Raw genomic sequence first — 18,180 nt, forward strand, 5'->3', positions numbered from 1 at the left:
TTGCATTTACTTGCTGGACTCAGGACAGATGATAAAATCTGAAAGGATAATGCCAGGGAATTTCAAGTTGCTAACCCTCTCCACCTCTGATCGTCTGGTGAGGATTGTCACATGCACGGCTGTTTTCCTCCTGTTGACGTTGATAATCAGCTCTTTAGTTTTGCTGACATTGAGAGAGAGGTTGTTGTTATTGCACTGCTCAGCCAGATTTTCAATCACCCTCCTCTATGCTGATTCATCACCACCTTTAATTTGGCCAATGAAAGCGGTGTCATTAGCAAACTTAAAAATAACATCGGACCTGTGCTTTGCCTCACAGTCATTAAGGTAAAGCAAGTCTGGGCCTTGCGATGCACTTGTGCTGACGGTGATCGTGGACAAGATATTGCCAATCCTAACTGACAAGCATCTGCAAGTGAGGAAACTGAGGATCCAGTTGCACAAGGAGGTATTGAAGCCTGGGTCTTTAAGATTATTGATTAGCTTTGAGGGGAGAATAGTATTAAATGTGAAAGTGTAGTTAATGAAGAGCATTTTGTTGTAAACCTCTTCACTGTCCAGATGCTCCAGGGTTGAGTCCAATGAAATGGCATCTGCTGTTGACTTCTTGTGATAGTAGGCAAATGGGAGTGGAGCTGAGTTGCTCCTCAGGCAGGACTTGATATGTTTCTTCTCCGACCTCTCAAAGCACTTCATCGTGGTGGATGTAAGTGCTACTGAACAATAGTCATTGAGCCAGGTTACTACGTTCTTAGGAACCGGTATATCAGAAGCAACACACACACACAAAATGCTGGAGGAACTCAGCAGGCCAGGCGGTATCTATGGAAAAGAGTACAGCCAATGTTTCACCAGGACTGCCTGAGGGATAACCGAAGCCTGCTTGAAGCAGGAGGATACCACAGACTGCCAGAGCAAGATGTTAAAGTTATCACTGAACACGCCAGCCAGTTGATTAGCACGGGTCTTCAGTACTTGGCCAGGTATGCCACCTGAGCCATATGCTTTTCATGGGATTACTCTCCTGAAGGATGCTGAGACTGAAATCACAGTGTCGCTGCGGTGCGTGAGAGTTTGTGAAGTTGCCTCATTTTGTCGGTTAAAGTGAGCATAAAAGAAATTGAGCTAATTGGAATATAGAGTCAGGACGTGTATGGTCATGCCCTTTGATAGAAGAAATAAAAGAGTTGACTATTTTCTAAATGGGGAGAAAAATTCAGAAATCTGAGGTGAAAAGGGACTTGGGAGTCCTTGTGCAGGATTCCCTAAAGGATCATTTGCAGGTTGAGTCAGTGGTGAGGAAAGCAAATGCAATGTTAGCATTCATTTCCAGAGGACTAGAATATAAGAGCAAGGATGTAATGTTGAGAATTCATAAAGCACTGGTGCGGCTCACTTGGTGTATTGTGAGCAGTTTTGGGCCCCTCCTCTTAGAAAGGATGAGCTGATACTGGAGAGGGTTCTAATGAGTTTCACGAAAATGATTCCAGGATTGAATGGCTTGTCATATGAAGAGCGTTTGATAGCTCTGGACCCGTTTTCACTGGAATTCAGAAGAATGAGGGATGACCTAATTGAAACCTATTGAATGGTAAAAGATCTTGATAGACTGGATGTGGAGAGAATATTTCCTATGGTGGAGGGTCTAGGACCAGAGGACACAGCCTCAGAATAGAACAGACATGAGGAGGAATTTCTTTAGCAAGAGGGTGGTGAATCTGTGAAATTTGTTGCCCCTGACAGGTGTGGAGGCCAAGTCCACAGAAATTGATAGACTCTTGATTGGTCAGTGCATGAAGGGATACAGGGAGAAGACAGGAGGCTGGGGTTGAGAGGAAAAATGGATTAGCCATGATAAAATGGCAAAGAAGACTCGATGGCCCAAGTTCTACTACTATTTCTTATCATCTTATGATCTTAAACTGTAATGGGAAGGCCTTTTTCTTCCTCAAATAATTTCAGCTTTGATCTATGTCAACTTTAAGTATGCAAAATGTTTGTCCAGACCACAATGCTGCATATGTCTAAGCTAAGTACAATTTACTAGGGATTGAACCACTTTCTCAGCAATAATATTAACACAGATCCCTGTGGCAGCCCACTAGCAATTATAACAATCAGATCCCATAAATCCAGAACATTTTCTTGTCTGTGAGTTTGCAGCTCTCTTTTAACCCATCATAGCTATTTTCCTGTTAATTCCAAAGGATTTTGACCTGTAGAGTAATTTGGAAAGAGTTACTGGAATCCATTTAGACAATATAAAGGGAAACCCAATATTTCAATTAACTGCTAAATATTAAAAATGTACTTACATTTAAAGTTGCTAGGGGTGGATCTTCCACCCGCGCGTCCTCTTTCGCAAGTTTTCTATACTTAAGTGGACATTGTAGGTATTTGAAGTTATATTCAATCTGCATAGTAGAATTAAACCATTAGGGCTATGTTATTGTTAAAACATGGGCAATCCTAAATTCCAATAAAATGTTCACTTACTGAGTAGTCTATACTTTTCTTGTCTTCTGAGGATTCTGTCATGCATATGTCCAAAAGACCCTTAAAATGAATGGAATAGACCCTTACAGAAAGTTGTACATTTTACAAGGTAACACAATGTGATTATCACACTTTACTCAAGCAACAGGGAAAAATTAAAATTTGTAAATAAAAACAAAGAATATTAGATATGTGAAAGAGTAAATAGAATGGAATAATAAACTTAGAGTATTAAGGAAGCCAGATTTTGAGGAAGAAGCCTTGTGCGGTGCCCTTCACAAACATTTCAGAAGGTTATGAAGAACTTTACAGCTAATGATATATTTGTAAGATTATACTGTTTAACATAAGAAAGGATGGGAATAAGTAGACAGTGAAAGTAAGGAATTAATTATGCAATGTTATAAAATCCCAAAAATGTTTCAATTTGCATTCAATTCAATTTCAGATGTTTTGTCAATTTAAAACCCACAGAAGCACTAAAAGGCCAAAGTTAATAAAAGCTTGCGGCAGATTAGACTTATTTTGGAGCAGCCTTTTCTATGGACGCGTACAAACAGAAAGAGTGCTTAAGTCACATTACAAGAATATTTCAAGTGATTTGATAAAATCATTGAGCAGTCTAAAGAATAATGCAATGTCTCAAGATTATTCCAAAAGCTGACTTACAGCAAAGGCTTCTGGGAGATGTTCAATCATTTCCAGTATCGGGCATTGCATAGAGGAACCATGTACAAAGGCTTGTACAGCTTCATCAAATCTAAAATGAGAAAAGATAACAAAACTCAAAAAGTGAATCCCACGGCAAACCATTCTGTCTGTTATATGTGCCTTTGAATTAATTATTCTGAGCTTGGTATTGTTCCATTCCCTGCAGTGAATTATCTAACTGCATTCTGAGTCTCATCTACTCATTCTTGCAAGATCTTTGTTTAAACCGAAATTGTCAAGTCTCCTCTGCATCTTCACTTGTGTTTGTAATCCCAGGGGTTTTTACGTTAAATATTGTCTACCCAGAGTCACATACATTGCTGAAGTGCCTTAAAATCTCTTCACATTTCCCACTCCCACTTCACTCCCGTAATATTTTGGCACAGAATAGGGAGTCAATAGTGTGGATTTGGTAGCAAAATGATTGAGTCATAGTCTGTTCATGACTCTTTGACTATGAGAATCTGAGTGATCCCTCTAACAGGAGAGGATAGTGTCGCCACCTCACAAACTCCGACAACAAAAGCACGCACGAGCAATATCATTGGCAGAGAGATGGCAAACAGCACTGAGTATGCTCGATCTGGAGGCCATACACAGCGGAACTCGCCTTTTCTTTTTCCACCTAACCCTCACGTTTGAACATTGTTTTGTTCACACTCTGCAAAACAATCATAGAGCAACAGCTGACAGTGGCACATCAACGGTCCAGCAGAACTTTGAAGTAACTAATCTTTGTGTGGCACGTCACCTGCTCTCCTTTTGCTGCACACAGTAGGCCTTATTGCCTGCATTCTCTCACCTCCTTATTGCTACAAAGGCCTATTGTGGAAGAACTCTCTGGATGTATATTTAACAACTGATGGATGTATATTTAATAACTGATAATTTGGCAAGCACTGACACACTTAATTTTGCCTTTTTTGTAGGGATGATACTTAAACTAAATATTTTGATAATAAATTGTTTCAAAAGCTTGCACAAGCACAGCAATAAGTGAAATATCACATTCGTACCTTTCACTTTGGATAATAACTAAACTGGTGTCCTTTCTTTTATTGCGAATTGCTTCATGAAAAAAGGAAGCTTCATTCTTGTTCAGGGTAATTGCAGCTCCCCTGGCTAGCAAGAGGCGCACTGCACCATTATGACCTCCTTTTGCCGCCAAGTGGAGAGCCGTATTCTTTGGAATGAATAATAAAGAAGGTTTTTGAGAATTACTTTAATAGTACAAGAAAAAATACAATGCCATCTGTACCAGTGTAATGATTAACTATCTTTATAAAATACTGATGACTTCTATCTGACCAAGTACAATGTGAAAACTGCAATCTTTTCTATACCTTTTGGAATGGCTGAATGACAATGAAAGATGATTGAAGATTAACCAACAAAAAGCTCTCTCACTTGCACACAAAATTACAGACGTTTTCCTCACTATCAGTATTAGTGGCATTGTGAGTTCTTTTACATTTTTAATCAGCTAAAAATCACACCATCAGTCAATGGCTAATCAGCATGGTTAAAGTTTTAATTACAATGAACTAAGTTGAACTGATGACCATATTCAACTCTCCTCCCACCCCATTCATATCTGAAAGGATGAGTTAAAATTTCTCCCTGTATTTCAACATGTAGCACTATAGATCGCATTATAGCTATCTGATGTATCTTAACACAATATATTTGTTAAATACCATATTCCTTAAGGTTGTTATAGCCGGGGTTGGTAGTGGGGACAAGCTCCCAATGGTGTGCACCTCAAGTAGCCTTTGACAACCAGGTCCTGGCCTTCACGTGTGGCTTAGCTACTAAGCCCGGTGGAACCATTTCTACTGACAGGAGAAGGGGCAAAGGCGGGTTACTGGCATCTTAAAATAAGTTGCTTTGGGTGGATGGGGCTCATCAGCAGCTCGTCTAGGAGAAGGAAATCTCTAGCCTCGAACCTCCGCTGCCTTGCAGCTGTTCCCACACATGGGGAAGGCTTCGGGAGTAAACCCAGAGGGAAAAACCCGGAGCTGGAGTCCCTAAGGCAGACCTATATTGAGTTCAACGCTGACTAGCAACTCCTGCGACACTGCTGGTACCAAACTGTGTTGGTCTCTGCCATTCCTTTGGATTCATCAGAAGTGTGGAGAGGGGGAGCTTGCTACATGGGCAACAGCTTGCTCTCCATATCGTACTGCCCTGGCTTGCGTATCTAGACAGCTAAGGCGCAATATCCATGTTCAACTCTGGCCGACGGAGGCCTCAGATTCAGACTTTACCTAATTTCAACCTCCTGTCCCATCCTGCCACAGATACATATTACAAAACTGCATTTTCCTTTAAACTAGAAATACAGATGGAGTTTTTTCATAAGCGCTTGGTTATTAGTGCCCACAGTGAATCAGTGTTATCCAATCAAAAGAAGTCTGTGTGGAGACTTTGCTGATTTTACTTTATGTTTACTTGGTCAATTAATGGCCTCTCTCTCTAATAAAGGTGTTATCTTTTTATTGGCTTAATCTGCTCTGAGGGTAGCTGGCAACATGAAATTAATGAAGATGGTGAAGTTTAAGGCAGTAGAGAGGGTTGAGTAGGACCAGGAATGGTGTGGCAAGGGAAAAATGAGAGCTTCATTTGTTAAACAGAAGGTTAGGTCAATAGGGCCTTGGATATGTGAACAGAAAATTCTATTAAAAAAGTACTTTGGTTTACTAAGCACCAAAGTTGCACAAGTAACATATTGTGGTTTTACCCAACAACAAAAACTAAGTAGCATGGTCTAAATGAAAATAAATAAAACATATTCACTCACTCCTTTTTCATCCACCTGGTCAAGAAGTGATATATTACACTGTAATAATACTTCCATTGTTCGCGAATATCCTCCAAAGGCAGCATAATGTAAAGCTGTCCAACACTTGTAGTCACTTCAATGGATCGAAAAATAAAGTAAAAGCTTATTTATCTGTCCAACTAGATTTTGGGTAGTATAGAAAAATTAAGCAATGCCATATTCTATTAGAGTAAAGTGAGCTGATCTGGTGTGTCAGAAACCTTTGCCATGAGTTATAGAACTTGTATTGTCCATTCTGTACACATATGGGATCTGATAATTGTAATCCCTTTGAGTGGTTATCAACCAGCATGAGGAAATGCTCCAGACCCAGCTGAAAGAGGACAATATGCCTCAATATTTACAAAAGAACAGTGGTCGCTCTGGTCTGCAGTCCTGCTTACACAGCAGGAGCTCAGAAATTTTCTATATCTGAAGCAGTAACTGTTTCCCTCCTTACGGATGCTGCCTGGCCTGCTGATCATGAGCGCCCCATGTCACTTCCCTTTCTGACCATCACTAATGAGGTCAACCAATCAGTATGTTGAATCTTCAGCAGCACCATTGTGTTCCACCTTGTGCTATTCTTCCATCAGATGTTGTTTAAGATCACGAGGAAGTGGACTCGAATGATATTAATTGTGCTTGACTCCAGAGAAAAACAAATGTGAGTGTAGCATCCAACAATGTTGGACATGGGAACAAAGCATTTTGCAAAGTGCTTCTGTAGGTCCTCAAGAGTTCCAGTATTACAGTCAATGTGCAGTGCCTTGAGCCAATCCGCTTCCATCAGTATAAGCTGCTGCATGTACAAGCAGATGTCCATCTACAGTCGCTCACTGCTTCCTCACTATGTCCTTACATAATACATGCAGGATCTATGGCACACCATTTGCTGAATGGCACTGCTCACAAAAATGCCGTCACAGTGAACAGTATTAGAAGAAAGGCCGTGCTGACATTGGAGAGGGTTCAAAGCAGCTTCTGGGATTGAAAGGCTTATTATATGAGGAGTGTTTGATGGCTCTGGGCCGGTACTCGCTGGAATTTAGAAGAATGGGGGGGGGGGTGCAAATCTCATTGAAACCTACTGACTGTTGAAAGGCCTCAATAGAGTGTGATGTGGAGAGGATGTTACCTATGGTGGGGGAGCCTAGGATCAGAGGACACAGCCTCAGAACAGAGGGACGTCTATTTCCAGCAGAGATGAGGAAAAATTTCTTGAGCCAGAGAATGGTGAATCAGTAGAATTCGTCACCACATGTGACTGTGGAGGTCAAGTACATTCAAGGCAGAGTTTGATAGATTCCTGATTAATGAAGGGATCCCGTGAAGGGATACAGGGAGAAGGCAGCAGATTCCGGCTGAGAGGATAATTGATCAGCCATGATGAAATGGTGAAACAGACTTGATGGGCCAAATGGCCTAATTCTGCTCCTACATGGTATGGTCTAATCATTATCTATGTTGCCACATGATCACATGTGCCACAAAAGGCACAAATGATCTACATCCCCTTAGTCTTCATCTTCATCTTCATCTTCATACAGTTGCTTCACTGCTGGAATGGTTTGAAACTACTGCATGTTCTTGAGTACTACTTCTAAGGCAGAGCTCATTATGCTGTCCTTAGCCTGACCATGTATTAACCTATCAGTTCCTGTGATTGCATGAGCCAGATCTCTGACCGGGCACTACATGAAACCATGAGAGCAGGTGATGGATGGTCATATGAGCAGCTGGTATGTATCACAAGTCCTGGTTGTGCGACCACTGACATCAGCCAGACAGTCTGGGAAGTGTTGATAATGGCTGGGGTCACCCATCTCATAAAGATACCGCCCAGGAGAAGGCAATTGCAAACTACTTCAGTAGAAAAGTTTGTCAAGAGCATTCATAGTCATACGGTGCAGCACATAATAATGATGTCTACGTTAGTGTTTCCCTTTAATGAATTTACTATATCCTGCAATAGAAACATGTCGGTAGATTATGGCACAAGTAGACAGGCCAACATTTTGCATGTTTCAGACCGTACTGCCAGTGATAACATCACCCTCCTTTCTTCACTCATATTATTTCCCTAAATTTTAGAGACCCATGGAAATTTTGGATCCTTACTCCCATTCTCTCCTCTGTAATCTTACAATGGCAGTATGACTGTCGGCAGGTGGAATCGAGAATTGTGCCTGTTGCTTCCAGCTGGAAGGAAAATAGTGTGGGACCTTTCTCTCCAGGTTGCCTTAAAGGTGCTTGGGCCAGTGTCTAGTCCATTGTGGAAGGTGAGTGGTAGCATTGCTGATCCTCTTGGTTGACTTATTTCAGTGACCTTGTGTACCCACGTGAGGTTTGCAGTTCCTTTTGATGCATTTTATTTCACACTGTGATGGACAGATGAGACTTCAGTCTTGTATGAGCCATAAGCTAAAGATAGTACTATTGCATTTTATTTGACCTGATGGTAACTCCGACGCTGTATTTTATTTGAAATCAGACTTGCCTCTCTCTGTTTGTTGATAAAATTTGTTATAACTTTGTACTATGTTGTCTGATCGCCTGCCTTAAAGAGATCCAGAACCTGCCTGTTCTACTAGCTCAGTAGTTACATGAGGTTCCAGCTATAGCTAGGTCAAGTGGGAACTGCCAGTCCAGTGTCTAAAAAAATTATCATTAAAAGACAGATCTCTTAATGCATACAGGTCATATCAGAAGCAATAAACTAGAGCAGAATCTATAACACATTTCAAAAGGGAATCTGACAAATAGTTAACTAAAAAAAAAACAGGGAACTTAGAAGTTAGAGGAATGAAAACAAACCAGAACTATCTCAGGGAGGTGGTGGAGAGCAGTAGGCGAAAGATAATCCGCAGTGCTGTAGAAATCTGATTCTGAAACAAAATGGCAGCTATTGAATAAGACTCTCCAGCAATAGGGCAGGCATCAAATTATAAAACCTTAAGACGTAGTAGCAGAATTAGCTCATTTGGCCCACATAGCCAGCTCTATCATTCCATCATGTCTGATTTATTATCCAGGTATTAGAAAAAATCCTCCTCCAAGAATTTTGGAGTAACACTGCCTCGAAACATGAACTGTTCTGCATGGGCATTAACGTTTACCAAGAGAAATCTGAGTGAAAGCTGGCGCAGGTAAAGAAATATGTGAACATTGGGAAGAACTGCAGATGATATAGATCTGATGTAAAACAGGAAATACTAAGATAAGGGGGTCGGGAAGCATCTGTAAAAAGGGAAACAGTTGGAATTTTAAATAAGGGACCCTTCAGCAGGCCTGATAAAGAGAAAGACATTTTACTGTGTGACAGGAAGAGCAAAGGGAATTTCTGATAGAGGGAAATCACATGGCAGATGAGATCAGATTAAACTGGTTAAGTCTGTGTAATTTTGCTGAAGTGGGTCAGGGACAGTAAGGAAAAAGAATGGCAGGAGGAAACATAGACAGGTAGTAAGAGTAAGAAGAAAATAAAGGTTTACATTAGAATAGCGAGCTGCATTTGTTTGAAGTGAGGATTGTTTCACTGTATGTTACATGGAGAGAATAGAGAAAACCCATTCTGAGTACAAATAATGAGAAAGTGATCTAATCCAATCAATGGCAAATTTTATGAAGTTTAGCAAGAAAGTGAAAGAAGTGAGAAGTCTTTCCTTTCTCATTTTCGTCAATAGTCAGTGTGGTAGAGAATGAAAACATGACGTCGCCTCACCACTCACCACATGAGGAGAGCTCCTTTCCTGAGGAGCAGCTGCACCACGTCGGTGTGCCCATTCTGTGCCGCCAACAGCAGTGGCGTCATTCCTTTCTCATCCCCTTCGTTCAGTAGTTTGGAGTCATTTATAGCCTGCAGCAGCAATTTGCATGTATTGAGCCGGCCACAACTGGAATTACATGTATATTGGTGTCAGTGGGTTTGACTTTTACTTTGATTTATATTTTGAGATAAGGGGCAGAATTGGCCCTTCTGTTCCTTCAAACCACGCCATCCAGCAACCCCTGATTTAACCCCAGCCTTGTCACCGGATGATTTACAGTGACTAATTAACCTACCAACTGGTATGTCTTTGGACTGTGGGAGAAAGCGGGCGCACACCAAGGAAACTCTCACTGTCACGAGGAGAACGTACAAAGTCCAGTGGCGTGAATTGAATCCAGGTCACTGGTACTGTAAAGCATAGTTCTAATCACTGCTCTATTGTGCCACCCCGCACTATATTGAAGAATGTCATATGAGGAACTATAATACTTACTTTTCATAAGTGGAATGACATAGGTCTCCTTGACTCTTCTGACCCCATCATCTCTCCCAATGTCATTGCCAACCAATCTGAAACTCACACCACTCGAAATCCCCACATTAAAAATAACTCCCCCTACTCTCACCCATATTAAAGTCATTCCCTCTCTCTCTCTCTCTACCCACTTCCAATCTTCTAATTCCCCACTCATTGGACCCCTTAAATCCCCCAACCCTCTGATGTTGATATCCCCGTAGTGAAACGCTCTAATGACCAAGATCTCAGGTCCTGACATATGATTCACTGAAATCATGACCACTTCACCATCTCAAGCTCTTGATCCCCATCTCATGTTCTCCACAACTCCATTCTACTCCCAGCTATCTTCTTTAGCAGCAAAGCAAGAAAACAATTTTCCAGCTGGACAACTATAATGCATTCCCCCAGAAAATCGTAAACACAGTAACAGGAGACATTTTCAAAAATGACTTTTTCCTTACAGATCACCCCAAAGCAAGTTTAGCTCCTCCTGAATACAAACTCTAAACCCAGTTTAAGATCTCTTCCTGCCCCATTTCCAGAACCAATTCTTCATTGAAGAACTTCACCCAATCCCTCCTGGCCCAGATCCTTCTTCCAGACAGCACCTGCATCCCCCTCATGTGCTGACCCACCCCCCGGTTCATTGCCTTTGTCTCTTTGCATACTTTTGTCTGAACCCAGAGACTTTAATCTCAGAAGTCATTTTTTCCATGATGGAAAAGTTCATATGTCTTGGAATAATACCAAAGCTCTTAAGCAGAAATTTTCAACGAAAGCTGAAAAGGTGCTGCAAGTATAGAATCTAGAATATAAGTGGCTTGTATTATGAGGAAACGTTAGACAGACCAGGTTTGTATCTAACTTACCTGAAAAATGTGACAGCCACTATGACTGACGCATAAAGATCCTGGGAAATCCTGACAGGGTGAACACTGAGAGCATTACAGTTACAGAGAAAGTGCAGTGCATGTAGGAAATAAGGTCAAGAGTCTATTTTATCTAAGCTAAGAAGAAACTAAACTTCGAGGTTGCTGATTGGGAAGGAGGAGTTGCCATTTAAAACGGGGTTGATGTTATCTTTCTTTCTCTCAGAGGGTTGTGGCTCTTTGCAACTATTTTCCTTGAAATGCAGTGGAAACTTTGAATGTTTTTAAGGTGGAGTTTGATTCTTGTTGTGCAAGCGGACAAAAAAAATTATGGAGTTAGGTGGGATTGTGGAATACAAGTCTCAGTTCCCTGGTCATTGGTTCCGTGAATGCTCGTGCTCCTGGTTACATCAACAGTATTGAATGGGTCAAGAGTTTCAAATTCCTGGGGGTGAACATCACCAAAGCCAGTCCTGGTCCAACTATGTTGAAGACATGGCTAAGAAAGCTCGCCAGTGCCCCCACTTCCTCAGGAATCCAAAGAAATTTTGCATGTCCCCTTTGACCCTCATCAATTTTTATCAAAGCACCATAAAAAGTATCCTATCCAAATGTGCCATGGCTTATTATGACAACTGCACTCTTCGTGACTGCAATAATGTGCAGAGAGCTGTGGACACTGCCTGTAATTCTTATTACCTCAATAAAACAGTTATTGTAAGCAGACACCACCCATCTAAGACCGTCTTTCTTCTCCTCCTCCCATTGAGCAGAAGGTACAATGGCCTGAAACATGTACCACCAGCCAAAGGAAAACTTCTGTCCCATGGAATGTTTTCCTCAGTACAATAAAAGGGAATCTTGACCTCAATCTACCTTGTTATAACCTTGTACCTTATCAGCTGCCTGCACTACACTTTCTGTGTAACTGCAACACGTTACTCTGCGCTCTGTCATTGCTTTCCCTTGTACTACCTCAAAGCACTGTTGTAATGAATCCATCTGTTTGAAAGGTATGCAAGGCAAGTTTTGCACGGTACCTTGATACATGTGACAAAAAATGAAATAATTGACTAAATAATCAAGCAGACAAGATGGGCTGAGTGGCTTACTCCTGTTCCTAATTTGTTTGCTAACTGAGGGATACAGGAACTAAAGGACACTTCGAAAAAACACCATGGAATCTTTAATGCTCACCAAAGAGAAGCATTTATTTCCAAAGTATTTAAATTTATTGCAGCCTACATATACACAACCTTAAGGTTGTTATAGTCAGAGGTGGTAATGGGGATAAGCTCCCACTACCTACTAAATGCTCCCAATGGCATGCAATCTCAAATAGCCTCAGACAACCAAGTCCAGCTCCTGGTTTTCATGTGTAGCCTAGCTACTAAGCCCAGTGGAACCATTTCTACTGACAGGAGAAGGGGGCAAAGTTGGGCTACTAGCGCCTTAAAGCCAGTCACTTCATGCAGATGGGCTCGTCAGCCCTGTTTGGCAGCTCATCTAGAAGAAGGAAAACTCTGATCTCAAACCTGCACTGCCTTGTGGCTACACCCAACAATGGGGGATACTTCAGGAGTAAATCCCAAGGGAAAAATCCAGATCTGAAGTCCCTAGGGCAGTCCTATGTTGAGTTCAATACTAACTGGCAACTTCCGTGGTGCTGGTAGTTCCAAACTGCACTGTTCTCTATCATTATTTTTGGTTCATCAGATGCATAGAGAGGGTGAGCTTGTTACATGGGCAACAGCTTGCTCTCCATTGCAAGGTTTGGCTTGTGTATCTAGACCGATAGGATGCAATATCCTTGGTAGATCCTGACCAATGGAGGCTCAGACATATAAAGAAGCTAAATCTTACAATCAAAGCAATACATTTGAGATTTGCGAGCTAACCTACCTTGCTGCAAAATGCAGTGATGATCTTTTGTCTGTTGCTTTCAAGTGAAGAGATACATTTAGTGCCAACATTTTAACTACAGAGTCTGTTAAACCCTGTTTACACACATAGTGCAACGGAGTACAGCCATTAATATCTTTGTCATTCAAGAGCTCACGCACTTCTACGGACTGCAAAAGAATACACAAAAGATAAAATGGTAAATAGATTAGAAATGAATAGACCCACAAAATGTTTGTTTAAGTGTGTCAAAATTGCTGATAAACCTTTCTCCCCAAACTTGTTACCTTAGAACAAACTGGGTTTGAATTTTCAGTTTCTAGCTCAATTTTTAATAATTATGGAAAAATAGTGAGAATTCCAAAAGCTGTCCATGTAGAAGCACAAATAATCATTTACCTGAAGTATTTCTTCACTGAGGTTTTGTAACCCTTTTGGTTGCAGGACAGTTAAATGAAGGAAGTTGCATTGCATATTATTCTTAATTTTTACATTAGCACCTAAGAAAAGAGATTGTTATACAAGTTATAAATATTATTAGTTATATTAAAAAGTTATGGAATGATTCTTACAATAGCAAAAATCCATAATATACAATTCCAAATCAATTACCTCAATGGTGGCACAATTACTAACAGAAGTCTGCTCCCTTACTAAGTGCAGAAGATCTGTAAGGAACATTTGACGTATCTCTGGCCCTAGAAAGCTTGGCTTGTGAGTGCACTTCTTTAGCATGAGTGAAGCTGGTTGTCAGGTGACTTTAAGAGCTGGAGCATCTGATGCTAATAGAAAACTGCACCAGACACACAGCAATGTCTCAGTAACAAATGTTTACCATGCAGTGATGGCAAATGCAGGTTACCACATGCATGACACACAAATATGCATTTGTCCTAGTTTTGGAAATGCAATAAAAAGTCACAAGTCTCCCATGTAGTTCCATATTAGCACATCTTTTTAATGTGTGAGAACTTCCAGTTCTTTAGCTTCACATTAACCTGACTTCTACTGATGAGACAGATTATCCACAGTAAACCAGAGAAATGATTCTCTGGTGAAACAATTGAAGCTCATGTGGAAGTATTCAGAACAGAATTTACCATGATACAGAACCAAACATTCTGCAAGCTTAATCGTAGTCTTGGAAATCCAAAGGCAAGAAAGCATGCAAAGGCAAAGGGAAAAGCATGTAATTTGCAAAGAATAGAATAGATCCTGTTTCTGAAGGACAATGATTGTGACAAGACTATGCCACCCATTATTTGGATATAGATTATTCTCACCCATTATTTGGATATAGATTATTCTCACCCATTATTTGGATGAGAAATAGCCCAACAACACTTGACTGAAAAAAGATCTGCCATTAACAGCTCAAGTTATGAGAGGAATTTTTTTTGTGGAAGGCTACTGCCTCTCCCTGGTTATAGAAATCCAGCATTAAGATTCCTGTTAATTCATAAAGTTTTGATAAACTGCTATCCAGCCACATGAAAACATAACAAAACAGCAGAAATCAGTCTAATGCTGTAAGAAATGGACAATAGAGGCAGCTGACCTCTCTTCACCAGAGTTTTCACTGTATTCCAGGCTCCATGTGAAGTTGCCCACAAAAGTGGGGTGCGAGATTCACTGTCAGTCATATTCATATCCGCTCCCTGGAATTAAAAGAGCCCCAAAATTACTTGCACATGAATTAATTAGTATTCTTTTACTTGCACATAAACCAATGACTTTACAAATATGTTCTGCTTGAGTATCTTGCTGGAAATATGCTTCCCTTGCTCAAAATAGCCTAGTTAATGGCTTTAGAATTTGTAAGAAATGAAAGAAGTACTTCTAAAGTTTAAAATAAAATCACTAAATGTCTGAAACACTCAACAGGTTAGGTATCATCTGTGGGAAGGAGAAACAATCTACATTTCAATTCTGCAACCCTTCATCTTAGTGTTTCACTTTCTATAGCAGTTGCTTTACATAATGAACATTTTCATCATTTTCTATTCTCATTTCAGATTTCTGGTATCTATGGTCAATTTTCAAATTTATTTTTAAAGTTTAGCCATTATTGCATTTAGGAGAAGCAGCACTGACTTGTACAGATCAAGGACACTTAAGAGAACAAAGTGATGATGATCAGTAATTCTGTTTTAGTGGTGTAGCTGAAGGGGTAACATTTGCTTCTTTGACAACTGCCTTGCATCTTCCACATCGATCTCACATGAATATATCATCCAAAAGGTAGCACTGCACCACTCTCTGAGGTTTTACTCAAGAACACTGTGCAGTGGTGTGGGGAATGAGCTAAAATGATCCTTTTCTCACATGATTATCATAAACATTAATATCCAGGCATGGACGTGAACATAGGACATTACAGCACAGTGCAGGATCTTCGACACACGATATTGTGCCGATCTTCTAACCTATTCCAAGATCAATCTAACCCATCCCTCCAATATAGGCCTCCATTTTCCTATCATCCGTGTGCCAATCTAAGACTTTCCTATATGTCCATAATGCCCTGCCTCTACCACTAACGCTGGCAGGATGTTCCATGCCACTCATGTATCTCTGTGTACCTCTGACATCCCGCTGATACTTTGCTCCAAACGACTTAAAATTATGCCTCCTCTATTTGCCACTGGGGAAAAAAGTCTCTGATTATCCATTTGATCTATGCTTCTCATCTTGTACATCCAGTCCTAACTGGATCATGAAATCCACCAAATTCTGGCCACCAAATCTATGGCCATAGAAGTTAATTGTTAAACTTACATCATATGAGCAGCTAAGATCATGATATTCATCGTAGACAGGAAATCACTTTGTTTATCTTGATAGTTGATTCATTTAGACTCAGACACTGGGGCACATTTTTGAAAGGTTACCTTGCTCTTAGAATATTTTTCATCTAATTCTCTATCCAGAATAGAGCTCATTAAAGTTATCGTTTGTAATTGTTTAGACGAATGATGATAGAATACCTGTTCAATTAAGTACTCCACTAGCTCTGAGGAATCATATGTGGCAGCCCTTCAGGTTAAAAAAAAATACACATTATTCATTAAAAATCTGTAATGACACTCATAAGTTATTGAACAGATTGAATTCTTTAACTAGGCACAGTCACTTTTAAGTTAGTCTTATCTTACTTGTGTAGTGGTGTTTGTTTAATACCATCCAAAATATGAAGTATGTTTTTCTCTCCTTTGTACTTAGAAAGCATGAACTTGACAGCCTCAAAAGCCCCCTGCAAGCAGGCAAAGTGAAGGGGAGTTGATTTATCCTTCTGCTAATAAGAAAGAGAAATAATGTTGATTCTGTTACGAAGTTTAATAACTTTAAACTTTAAGCAATTATGGAAAATCATTTATGAGGAAAAACTTCATCGGTATTACTGATATACTCACAGTGCTGGATCACTTTCCAATGGAAATATGCTTGGAAGTAATTTCCATTACTTGTATGATTTCAGATTGCTACTAGCTGACTGACCACTTAACCCTTCAACTGCTGCTCTTCCTCTGCATAGTAAAGGTTCGGAGCCCCAGTTTAAAGCTATCCACCATTCACCTGCCAAGCTCCGCAAAATGCTCACGTATGTACTGACTTCTACCACCCAGTGGCACTGTGTGACAAACTTCCTGCTTCTCTGTCTTTCCTGCACTTCAGGAAAAGCAGCAGATTAGATTTCACATCATCTAATCCAAATGCAAGAGAATAGTGTAAGGCTGAAGAAATTACGTTTAATTATTTCCAGAGTTTTAAAATATGTTTTCTTCTTATTTTACAGTTACTGAGGCAATTCCTTTGCTTTATTCAGATACCACAGACTCACCCTAATCAAACTGTGTGCAACTGAAAGATTAGTTCACTAAACAAATTTTTAAATCTCAGACATTTAAAAAATATCTTTGCAACATTAAACAAGGAACAGAAAACTGACTACTGAAAATGCATAATAGCACATGAGACGTTCAGTTCATCATGGGGTTGCTGACTTCCATATGTAGAAATGTCCTATCAATGACATCCATAATGCATTGATCATCCTAATCTATGTAAACTAGAAAGGATTCAATTCTTGAGCATGCTCAATTTTGTGACGCCATTCAGCAGCCTGTTTACGTCAGTGCCTAGTTTACAGGAAGCTACAACTATGCATCCTTCCTCCAACACTATGCTCTTCCCCATCCCTTCATAGAAGAAAATAACTACAGGCTGATAAGGCAGTCTCCGTGGTGAAAGATTATAACTGAGTCAAATTTCAACCTAAAGTTAATGTTGCCAAAAAAATTACTTATTTTGTGACCTTCTTGTCATCTTACTTCAAAAGCTATTAATGAATTTTGAAATGTTTCAAGGAACTGTGATTATATAATTTGCACAGCACACCTTCAAATTCCATATTCTTTGAAATATCTCCTTCATATTTCTTCATATTTATTTCGAGCCCTAATCAATCTTCATCTAATAATATTTTTATACAAGCTTTTCCACTCCAGTGGAATTTTCACATTCCTTCATTAAAGCAATTTTTCTATCACATGGTGTTTTCTGACCAGTAATAGGAACACCATTCAGGAAAGGAATATTACTCACTTTTCTGGGAAACTTTCTCTTGCACAATTGCCACACTTTTGTATAGGTTCCCATGAGAAACATGTTGAATAATAAGATTAATCAGTTTCTCTCTCCATCTTCCAGGTTTTTCACAAGCAATTAATGTGTTATCATGTAAGAAGACTAGCAGTTATGTATGTATCTGGGGTCTTTCTGGAGAAGTGTTTCATTGAAATTTCCTCTTGCACTTCTATTACACTAATTGATGCACTCTTCCCCACAGTTACATTACAATCTACACTGAACAGATAACTCAGGATATTCCTTATAACTGTTCTCCTTCAGCTGGCTTAACGTTGACACCTTATCCATAAAAACAGGATTATGCCACCATTTTACAATTGTGGCAAATTTGGAGTAATACATGTACTGTATGAAATTAAATTTCATAATCTTGCATTTTCTCTCATTCATAAATCTTTGTTGATTACACTGGACAACAATTTTTTCTGGAAGTGTTGCT

General features: G+C 39.9%; 1 protein-coding gene across 2 annotated transcripts in view; it reads right to left on the reverse strand.

Moving 5' to 3' along the window:
* The window catches only part of LOC134343350 (transient receptor potential cation channel subfamily A member 1-like), a 125,674-nt gene that overhangs the window by 48,812 nt on the left and 58,682 nt on the right, over positions 1-18,180 (reverse strand). Inside the window, exons 8-18 of one of the 2 annotated variants that reach the window (XM_063042054.1) lie at positions 16,247-16,383; positions 16,079-16,127; positions 14,650-14,749; positions 13,491-13,591; positions 13,092-13,261; positions 9,760-9,924; positions 6,008-6,122; positions 4,224-4,390; positions 3,166-3,256; positions 2,497-2,556; positions 2,316-2,414 (exon numbers count right to left, since the gene is read on the reverse strand). In XM_063042054.1, the coding sequence (XP_062898124.1) occupies positions 2,316-2,414; positions 2,497-2,556; positions 3,166-3,256; positions 4,224-4,390; positions 6,008-6,122; positions 9,760-9,924; positions 13,092-13,261; positions 13,491-13,591; positions 14,650-14,749; positions 16,079-16,127; positions 16,247-16,383 (1,254 nt within the window). Of the gene's footprint in view, positions 1-2,315; positions 2,415-2,496; positions 2,557-3,165; positions 3,257-4,223; positions 4,391-6,007; positions 6,123-9,759; positions 9,925-13,091; positions 13,262-13,490; positions 13,592-14,649; positions 14,750-16,078; positions 16,128-16,246; positions 16,387-18,180 lie in introns of both variants that reach the window. The other variant, XM_063042047.1, reaches the window with a different exon arrangement.

Source organism: Mobula hypostoma, chromosome 1 (assembly GCF_963921235.1).
Source record: "Mobula hypostoma chromosome 1, sMobHyp1.1, whole genome shotgun sequence".
Lineage (NCBI taxonomy): Eukaryota > Metazoa > Chordata > Chondrichthyes > Myliobatiformes > Myliobatidae > Mobula > Mobula hypostoma.